The following is a 10,491-nucleotide window of genomic DNA, read 5'->3' as shown; positions in this document are numbered from 1 at the left end:
GTGGCTGCTGGACAGGTGTGGGTGCTGGGCAGAGTGTGGGTGCTGGGCAGAGTGTGGGTGCTGGGCAGAGTGTGGTTGCTGGACAGGTGTGGCTGCTGGGCAGGGGTGGGTGCTGGGTAGGGTGTGGGTGCTGGGCAGGGGTGGGTGCTGGGCAGAGTGTGGGTGCTGGACAGGTGTGGGTGCTGGGCAGAGTGTGGGCAGTCACGGTGCTCACAGGGGCTGTGGGCAGCTGCATTCAGCCGAGTGCAGGAAGTTGCTGTGATGGCTCCTGTGGCCGATCGGCGTGCAGCCTGCCCTCCTAGAAAGCTGCACTGCGCTGACTCCAGGAGAATGGGGGTGTTTGGAGTGTTTGGGATTGGCTAAATTTAGGTTTGAATTGTTTAGTGAGGGTGGAATCCCTTCTCCTCAATCCCCCAGAATAATTGGGTACTTTGCCAATGTGGGGCTGGTCTAGAGAATCCAAACTCGAACCCTGTTAGAGAGAAGCTCAGCCCCGGGTCTGCCGCTGATCTGCTGGCGCCTCTGTGAAAAGTTGCTCCTCTTTAGGGAGGGGAAGGAATCATCGGTGAGGATTCTTCCTGGTGGGAGTGGAGGGAAAATCTTCCAGCTCTGTCTGTAGATGGCGCCCTCTCTCGTTAAACACAGGCTCCTTTAAACTTGGGCAACAGGTTGGCACTGCCATTTCCAAACATCACAAGGCAGAGAGAGAGAGCAGCTCTCACACACACACAGCAAGGTGTACAGCCAGCAATCTCTCCCTCTGCCTGGCACTGTGGGATCCCCCTCTCCCATCCATCAGAGAGAGAGGCAGGGAGAGGGAGGGGGCAGAGCCTGGGAGGGAGGGAGGAAGAGGCAGGGAGAGGGAGGGAGGCAAAGGCAGGGAGGGAGGGAGGGAGGCGGAGGGAGGGAGGGAGGCAGAGGCAGGGAGAGGGAGACAGAGGCTGGGAGGAGGGAGGCAGAGGCAGGGAGGAGGAAGACAGAGGCAGGGAGGGAGAGGCAGGGACGGAGGGAGGGAGGGAGGCAGAGGCTGGGAGGGAGGGTGGGAGGGAGAGGCAGGGAGGGAGGCAGAGGCAGGGAGGGAGAGGCAGGGAGGGAGGCAGAGGCAGAGGGAGGGAGGGGGAGGGAGGCAGAGGCAGGGAGGGAGGGTGGGAGGGAGGGAGGCAGAGGCAGGGAGGGAGGCAGGGAGGCAGAGTGGGAGGGTGGGAGGGAGAGGCAGGGAGGGAGGCAGAGGGAGGGAGGGAGGGTGGGAGGGAGAGGCAGGGAGGGTGGGAGGCAGAGGGAGGGAGGGAGGCGGACGGAGGGTAGCTCCAGGGGGGTTTAGTGTGTTGGAGGTGGTCAGAAGGGGATATTGTGTGAAATGCGGGCAGTGTGCGTGGGCGAAGCTGCGATGTAGCTGCACTGATGCTGAGGATTCACTGGAATGCGGGGAAAACCACAGCCAGTGTTGCTCATCACTGATATTTTATCTAAATCCAGATTTGTAAAAGAGGCGATCAGCCTAATTTTGATCAATTGAGTCTGTTTGAATTCTCAATTTGCTGAGCTAGTGTCGGTTGTTTTGCGAAGGGTTGGGTTTGAAATTGCTGCTCCCCCCGCTGTTATTTGTGTCTGTGCAGGGAGAGAGTTTATTATTGAAAACAAGTGTGGCTATTGACTCGGGTGAATCATCCCCCCCCCCCCCCCCCCCCCCCATCTCTCTCTCACACACACACCCCTCCCTCCCTCTCCCTGGGTTAGCTGAGGCTGACTTAGTTAATGTGTGTGACGCGCAGGGCGGACTGCGAGACTGACTCAGTTTTATTGGGAAGAATGAAGGAGATAGAGGGAGGAGGAAGAGAGAGGGAGAGGGAGACACACACACACACACACAGACACACTGGCACACACAGTGCAGCTGAATCACACTGAGTGAGGTAAGCAGTATTTGCAGGTTGCAATAAGCAGTTTATTTGAGATTGTGTTAAAGGCTGGCACCTCTCTCTCTGATGGAGCGATTTGCTTTAGTTGCTGGGGACATCGCAGCCTTTCTCAAGCAGCAGCCAGTGTTGTGAAAGCGGCTTTGCTTCAATCGCGGAGCTGCCACTTGCAGAGGGAGAGCTGGTGTGAAATGCTGGGAGTTGGTCTGGAATAGGGATTGCTTCCAAAACCTCAGGGTTCAGGGGAAATCGCCGCTGGGGTCTGGTCAAATCTGCAAGAAGTGAGAAGTGCTTCACACAGCTTCGATTTGCAGTCAGACTGAGAGATATTGTGTACTCTACTCTCCAGGTAGGAATGTGTGCCAGCTTTATCAATAACTTGTCGGGTTTATTTTTTGGAATGTAACCTGCCGACTCCCGCGCCACCATCGCTTGGTGTTGACGGAACCCTCTGTCCCCAGCCTGTGGAACACATACTGGGGCTCTCTCCCTCCGTCTCTCTCCCTCTGTCTCTGCACCTCTGTCCCTCTCAGTGTCTCTCCCTCTCTCTGTCTCTCTCTCCCTCTCTCTGTAACTCTCTCTCTGTCTCTCTCTCCCTCTGTGTCTCCCTCTGTCTCGCTCTCTCTCTCTCTCTCTCTCCCTCTGTCTCTGCACCTCTGTCCCTCTCTCTGTGCCTCTCACTCCCTCTCTCTGGATCTCTCTGTCTCTCTCCCTCTGTCCCTCTCTCTGTGCCTCTCTCTCCCTCTCTCTGTCCTCTCTCCTGTGTCTCTCTCTCCCTCTGTCTCTCTCCCTCTCTGGATCTCTCTCTCTCTCCCTCTGTGTCCACACCTCTGTCCCTCTCTGTGTGTCTCTCTCCCTGTCTCTCCCTCTCCCTCTCCCTGTCTCTCTCTCTCTCTGTCTCTCCCTCTCTGTATCTCTCTGTCTCTCCCTCTCTCTGTATATCTCTCTCTCTGTCTCTCCCTCTATCTGTCTCTCCCTCTCTCTGCATATCTCTCTCTCTCTGTCTCTCCCTCTCTCTGTATATCTCTCTCTCTCTGTCTCTCCCTCTCTCTCTCTCCCTCTCTCTGTCTCTCCCTCTCTCTGTCTCTCCCTCTCTCTCTGTCTCTCCCTCTCTCTGTATATATATCTCTGTCTCCCTGCCCCTCTCTCTGTGTGTATCTCTCTCTGTTTCTCCCCCCTCTCTCTCTGTATGTCTGTCTCTCTCCTTCGGTATCTCTCTCCCCCTGTGTCTCCCTCTCTCTGTCTCTCACCCTCTGTGTCTCCCTGTGTGTCTCTCTCTTTCTGCCTCCCTCTGCCTCTCCACCCCCCCCCCCCCCCCCCCGTGACCCCCTCTCTCCCTCTCCCTCGCTGTCCACCTCGTTTCTCTTCCGTAAGTCTCTGATTCACTCTCCCTGCTTCAGCCTGTCCTGCCCCCCCTGTCTTTCCTCTGTGTGTGTGTCTCTCTGCCTACCCCCCCCCCCCCCCCCCCCCCCCACACACACATACCCCCAGCTCAGACACTCCTCGGGAAGTCTGTGTGCCAGGACGCTGGGAGATTGGTGCTGAGGTTTATGTTGCCTTCCCTGTGATCTCTCAGTGAGTTCCCAGTCTGCGGCGCTGGGGAGGCCGTTGCCATACAGCGCATTTCACTGAAAGGGGGTTTCTCTGACCCCCTCTGGCTCTGAGCTTGAGAATCTCCAACAATCTCTCTGCCGGATCCAGTCTATTTTACAGCTTGCTTTGTAAACTCCTGGAATATATTCCGCGGTAGAAATACAGGGTCTGGTTCCCATGTGTGTCTGTGTGCCTGTGTTGATGTGTGCGTGTGTCTGTGTGCGTGTGTGTGCGTGTATGTCTGTATGTGTGTGTCTGTGTGTGTGTATATGTCTGTGTGTGTATGTATGTCTGTCTGTATGTGTGTGCCTGTGTGTCTGTGTGTGTGTCTATGTGTGTGTGTGTCTGGGAGTGTGTGTCTGTCTGTGTGTGTGTGTGTGTGTCTGTGTGTATGTGTCTGGGTGTGTGTGTGTCTGTGTGTGTGTGTCTGTGTGTGTGTCTGTGTGTGCATGTGTCTGGGTGTGTGTGTCTGTCTGTGTGTGTGTCTGTGTGTTGTGTGTGCGCGTGTGTCTGTGTGCGTGTGTCTGTCGGTGTGTCTGTCTGTGTGTCTCTGTGTGCGTGTGTATGTATGTCTGTGTGTATGTGTGTGCCTGTGTGTGTGTGTGCGCATGTGTCTGTGTGTGTGTCTATGTGTGCGTGTGTCTGGGAGTGTGTGACTGTCTGTGTGTGTGTGTGTCTGTGTGTATGTGTGTGTCTGGGTGTGTGTGTTTCTGTCTGGCTGTGTGTGTCTGTGTGTGTGTGTGTCTGTGTGTGTGTCTGTGTGTGCGTGTGTCTGGGTGTGTGTGTCTGTCTGTGTGTGTGCGCGTGTGTCTGTGTGTGTGTCTATGTGTGCGTGTGTCTGGGAGTGTGTGTGTGTCTGTGTGTGTGTGTGTGTGTGTCTGGGTGTGTGTGTGTCTGTCTGTCTGTGTGTGTCTGTGTGTATGTGTCTGGGTGTGTGTGTGTGTCTGTCTGCGTGTGTCTGTCTGTGTGTGTGTGTCTGTGTGTGTGTCTGTGTGTGCGTGTGTCTGGGTGTGTGTGTCTGTCTGTGTGTGTGTGTCTGTGTGTTGTGTGTGTGCGTGTGTCTGTGTGCGTGTGTCTGTCGGTGTGTGTGTGTGTCTCTGCTGTTTAAAGCTAATGCCAGTGTCGGTGCTAATGTGTTGTGCAGGGTGAAATCGGGCACTCGGTGTTGGTGTTTAAACGGGAACAATTGAGAAATGGGGGTTGTTTTTTTAAGGATTCACTTTTCTTGCTGATTTGAAATCTCTGCCTCCCCACTCTCTCCCCAGCTCGGACTATCCTCGCTGAAGCTCATGGATTTACCCTGCGTCCCCGCTTTGCTGTGGCTCCTTCTGTTCCTGTGGCCCCTTCCTGTGTGCCAGGCACAGAACTCAGTGAAATTCTCTCTCCCCGAGGAACAGCCTCCCAACACCCTGATCGGGAACCCGGGGGAGACCCGAGGCTTGGAGAAGAATAACAGACTCTTCAAACTGGAGATTGGCAAGCCTTTCCTGCGGGTGGACGAGACAGGGGGCAACCTGTACACGACCGAGACCCCCATCAACAGGGAGGACATGACCTGTGAAAGCCCCATGGAGTGCTTCCTGGAGTTTGAGATTTCGGTGACAGATACTCTGTACTACAAAGCCCCGGTGCTGGTGGAGGGAAAGGTCCTTATCCTGGACATCAATGACAACACTCCCAGTTTCAGCTCTCCCGTCATTTCCATATCCATCCCTGAACACACCAATGCAGGCACCATCGTCAATATCCCCACTGCCACTGATCGGGACGCTGGCACTAATGGAGTGGCCAGCTATGAGCTCCTTGGCACCGAAACCCACGAGCTCTTCAGCTTGCAGGTGGCTGAGGAACACGGGGAGAAGCTTCCACAGCTGATCGTGACTGGCCGCTTGGATAGGGAGCAGCGGGATACCTACGACCTGACCATCCGAGTGGTGGACGGGGGCAAGCCCTCCCGCGCCAGCACTGCCATCCTCCGCATCACCGTGTTGGACATCAACGACAATGCCCCCAAGTTTGAGAGGTCCAGCTACGAGGGCACAGTGGAAGAGAACAGCCCAGTTGGCACCTCCATCCTCCAGGTGCAGGCCACTGACATGGACCTGGGTGACAACTCCCAGATCGAGTACACGTTTGCCCAGGCAGCCGAGAGTGCCCGGCGGTTACTGCGCCTGGATAAGAACAGTGGCTGGATCACCGTGCAAGGGCCTGTGGACCGCGAGCAGGTCAGCCAATTTAAATTCTTTGTTCATGCCAAAGACAAGGCTCCCATCCCCAAGCAGGACAGGGCTGCAGTGATCATCACTGTCAGAGACAAGAACGATAATGCCCCCAGTATCGAGATCCGGGGCATTGGGCTGGTCACCCACAAGGATGGGGTGGCCAACATCGATGAGGACGTGTCCATCGATTCCCCGGTGGCGCTGGTCCAGGTTTCAGACCGGGATGAAGGTGAGAACGCGGCCGTCACTTGCATTGTGGCCGGGGATGTGCCCTTCCAGCTGAAACCAGCCAGCGAGTCCAGCAGTGAGAGAAAGAAGAAATTCTTCCTGCAGACCACCACCCCTCTGGATTACGAGTCTGTCCAGGAATACCTGATCGAGATTGTGGCAGTCGATTCGGGCAATCCACCTCGATCCAGCAGCAACACGTTAAAAGTGCAGGTGGTGGATGTGAATGACAACGCCCCTGTGTTCACGCAAAACGTTATCCGGGTCTCTCTGCATGAAAACAACCAGCCTTACATCCCCATTGTCAAAGTAGAGGCTACAGACGCTGACAGTGGCAGCAATGCAGAACTGACCTATTCTCTGTCCCCAGACCCCTCCACCCAGGGCTTGTTTGACATCAATCCAGACACTGGAGAGATTAGGGTCAACTCCATCCTTGACCGCGAGGAACAGGAGCATTATGAGTTCAGGGTAACTGCCGCAGACAAAGGCACCCCAAGCCTTAAGGGAACAGCCACAGTGGTAGTCAATGTTCTGGATGAAAACGATAATGACCCCAAATTCATGCTGAATAGCTACAGTTTCTCAGTACGAGAAAATCTGCCTCCATCTAGTCCGGTCGGCATGGTAACTGTGACGGATGCAGATAAGGACATGAATGCCCAAGTAACTTTGTTTGTGGATCCTGACAATGGTGAGTTTGAGATACAAAATGGTACCGGCACTATTCTTTCCCGTGTCTCTTTTGACCGAGAACGGCAAAGTACCTACACCTTCCAATTGAAGGCAGTAGATGGTGGAACACCGCCCAGGTCTGCGTACGTCAGTGTGACCATCAATGTTTTAGATGAAAATGATAATACTCCCTTCATCACCCAACCTTCCAATTCAACCTTCCAGCATATAAATCTCCGCACTACCATAGGGGCACAAGTGGACCAGGTAAAGGCTGAAGACATGGACATTGGAGCCAATGCCAACTTGACATACAGTATCGTAGGTGGAAACCCATTTGGCCTCTTCCAGGTATCTCCTGGAGGAAGCGTGACACTGGAGAAGGAAATTTTGCGGAGGCACTACGGGTTGCACCGGCTTGTGGTTAGGGTGACAGATAGGGGGACACCAGCTCGCTTTGCTACAGCCCTAGTGCACATATATGTGAACGATTCAATGGGAAACGTGAGCCTTGTGGAGGCTTTGGTGGGCCACAGCCTCAATACACCACTTGACGTGGATATTGCAGGAGATCCTGAGTACGAGAAGAGTAAGCAACGAAGCAACGTCTTGTTTGGCGTGATCGCTGGGATTATTGCAGTCATACTAGTGATTGTGATTGTGGTGTTGATTCGCTATTGCAGACAGAAGGAAGCCAAGAGTGGCTATCAGGCTGGTAAGAAAGAGAGCAAGGATCTATACACTCCAAAACAGACCAATAAAAACATCAAGCACAAAATCAAGAAGAACAAACCTCCAAAACCTTCCAAACCCCTGGAAGACGACGAGACTGGCACCCAAAGGGGATTACAGTTCAACCTGATAAATGAATCCAGCAGTGACAGTCCACGGATTCATCTGCCACTGAACTGCAACCCAGGGAGCCCTGACCTTGGGAGACACTACAGGTCAAACTCCCCTCTGCCATCCATTCAGCTGCACCCGCAGTCACCCACCGCTGGGAAGAAGCACCAGGTTGTGCAAGATCTCCCGGCCACCAATACTTTCGTTGGAACTGGGGACAACAACTCGACTGGCTCCGACCAGTACTCTGATTACAGTTACAAGGCCAATCCTCCAAAGTACAACAAGCAGGTAGGCATGCTTCTAAATGCCAGTGGTACAAAATGAGTCCTTTCAATCAATGGTTTGAGCTGGGGCAGACTTGACTGTGCAATGAGCGATATTTAAACCCCTCAATAAGTTTCTTTTTAAATGTCAGACTCTATTTCTTTGAGTAATGTGGCGCCATTGATGCGTAATTTCACTAAATAAAATCCTGGGTGTGATGTTCTTTGTACAATATAAATCCAGTTTCTTGTTTGTTTGGGTTTCCATTTGTGTAATATTAACACTTTAATGTACAGTGTGTTCTTAAAATAAACACACAAAGCTTATGAAATCAGACCATTTCCAATTTGCAACTTCATTTGTGTTGGTTTGTCAGTCAGGATGATAAAGAGATGTTTGTGTGAAAGTAAGCATTTTAAATCAAATGACCAGAATTTACACATGCAGCTCCTGCCTGGAACTTTAAACTGATCCAAAGCAACTTGGCAAACTGATTTTCCTTTGTCCAAATGCTCTTTTAATACTCGTGTGGCCGTTACTCATTCATAAATATGTGACCCCATTTATGCTTTTAGTCAGCGTCTTTGCAAAACCGGTTCTCCATGTAAAACAGAGCGGCAAACACAGTGCTTAAAGGTTGAACAGTGTTTTATTTATAAAATGGAGCCACCTTTTGTCGGAACCCACCACCACTGCTGTCTTAATCGGAAGCAATGGAGCTGTGTCGACAATATAATTTTTAAAGTACAGCATTGAATTAATTTATTTCTGCGCACAGGAAGATATAATGCTGCAAATTCAATTTTTTTTTAAAAAGCTGGCTTATCAGATTTCACTGCAGATGGTATCATTTTGTTAAATGCATTGTGGTACACCCATGTTTTTTGAAATTTCAACAGTCTCCTTCTGGTGGTAGTACAGATCAGTTTAATATTTATGCTGCCGTGTTATTTATTATATAATATAGATACTCACAGCAACATTACTAAATTATACTTTCATTAGTACATAACCCGTTACTGCAATAAATGTATAATGTAGTGACTGAATTTGGAATCTTGCCTAAACCAATGATATTGGATAGTTGCTGGTGGTGTTGCTACATATTAAGTGCCTGTAATGTCAGTGCTGAAGCTTCAGCTGAGAGTGTGGGTTTATTGTATGTCCTGGGCAATTGCCGAGCATAATATCTTTGCGTAGACACACTCTCCCTGGCGTAATAATCCATTGATCTGACTAACTTAACCTGTATTTTAATTTCAGCGTGCAAATGTAATGTGGAAAGGCAGTGAACCTTACTCACTCAGAGAGTAAAGAGCTCTTGCTGCTGCAATGGGCTTTGCAAGCCACATTTACATTGAGTTTGCATTGAGTGCCTTTCGCAATGTTTCATGGTATCAGAAGGTGTGTTCCAACCAAAGGACTGGTTTTGCAGTGTAGTTAATGTTGTCGGAAACACACAGCAGCCTATTTGCATCCAGTGAGGTTCCATCAATAGAAATGTGATTATGACCAGAGAATCTTGTTTTTTTTTGTGTATGACGTTGGCCCAAGGATCAATCTTGGCCAAGACACCAGGAGCAATCTAATGGACTCCTTTGCTAAAAAATTGCCATGCGATCTGTTCCATGCACCTAAGCGGGCAAACGTGACCTTGGGTTTCACCTCTCTTCTGAAAGATTTCACCCCTGACGGGGCAACACCTCCGACAGTACTGTGCTGCCGTGTCAGCCTGGAGTATGTGCGCAAATCCCTGGATAGGGATTTAATCCCTCAGCCAGAGACTCCAGCTATCAAACCATGAGGATACCCCAAGTCACAGCTTACACCTTGACAATGTGTGCTGAATATTCCCAAGGATTGTTTTGGGGGAGGGGAAAAATAGATTAAAGAACTGGTCACTAAGCACTCAGTCAGAAAGAGTTTCTCCGTGGAGACGTAAAGGGGTGCATTCTGAAGTTTCAGTCTAGGAGACACGATTGTCTGCTGTGGGGATATGGGTGTGCAGAGGAAGTGAGAGATGGAGAGTGGAAGAGTGTGAAAGGTGACACAGAATAGCGGAGGCAGCAGAAGTCTGTGCTGCGACAGGATTAGATGGGGCAAGACATTAAATTCAGTGCGATGAGGGACGGGGCGGAAAGGTTAGTCAGCAAAGCTCAGAGCGATGGACCTGAAGATCAAGCTGGCATCAGAATGGGCTGCAGAGCGGGGAAGCTAACAGGAAGGTGCTGAAAAAACCACGTGTGGAGTTGACAAAAGCAAGGGTTTCGGCAGCAGGGGTGAGAGATAGGATGGAGGTGGGTGGCGCTGAGCAGGTCCTGGTGATGTTTCGGAAGTGAGGTGGGTATTAAACACCAGGTCAAACAGGGTCTCGTTTTGCCTGAGCAGTTCACCAGGGAGATGAACGGGAAGCCAGGCGCGTTTACCGTGCTGCATTAGCAGATCCCAGTCAGGGCTGCAAAGGAGGCGCTAGAACTGGGCCTCAGAAACCCCTGGACCAGCAAGCTGTCCATTCACCGCGTCCCTGATTGTTCTCGCATGACTCTTGCGCCTGAGAACAGGTTGTGATGCTTTTTGCAGTTGAATAGCCTGTTGACACTGCCTGTGCAAGCATTTGCGTGAAGTGTAACAAGCTTAAGGTTCTGGAAGGCTGTCTGATGCTCTGTCAGAGCATGGGCACTGATTTAGGGTTCAAGGAGAGAGAAGGAAATGGAGGTCAAGATCATGTTACCAGTGAGATGAAAAAT

The 10,491-nt window shown here is 51.5% G+C and overlaps 1 protein-coding gene across 8 annotated transcripts in view; it reads left to right on the top strand.

The window, feature by feature from the left end:
• The first annotated feature begins 1,699 nt into the window (after positions 1-1,699).
• LOC119965495 (protocadherin-1-like) overlaps positions 1,700-10,491 on the top strand; it is a 453,693-nt gene continuing 444,901 nt past the window's right edge. For 3 of the 8 annotated variants that reach the window (XR_005460523.1, XR_005460524.1, XM_038796354.1), the window contains exons 1-2: positions 1,700-2,265; positions 4,775-7,768. Coding sequence is in view for 6 of the 8 variants with exons in the window: in XM_038796354.1 (XP_038652282.1) it covers positions 4,799-7,768 (2,970 nt within the window). In the remaining 2 variants the exon portion in view is untranslated. The remainder of the gene's footprint in view (positions 2,266-4,774; positions 7,769-10,491) is intronic. The other 5 variants (XM_038796350.1, XM_038796356.1, XM_038796355.1 and 2 more) reach the window with 3 other exon arrangements.

This window comes from Scyliorhinus canicula, chromosome 4 (genome assembly GCF_902713615.1).
Source record: "Scyliorhinus canicula chromosome 4, sScyCan1.1, whole genome shotgun sequence".
In the NCBI taxonomy this organism is placed as follows: Eukaryota; Metazoa; Chordata; class Chondrichthyes; order Carcharhiniformes; family Scyliorhinidae; genus Scyliorhinus; species Scyliorhinus canicula.
The sequence above is the reverse complement of the archived record's forward strand: the minus strand, read 5'-3'. Positions and strand labels throughout refer to the sequence as shown.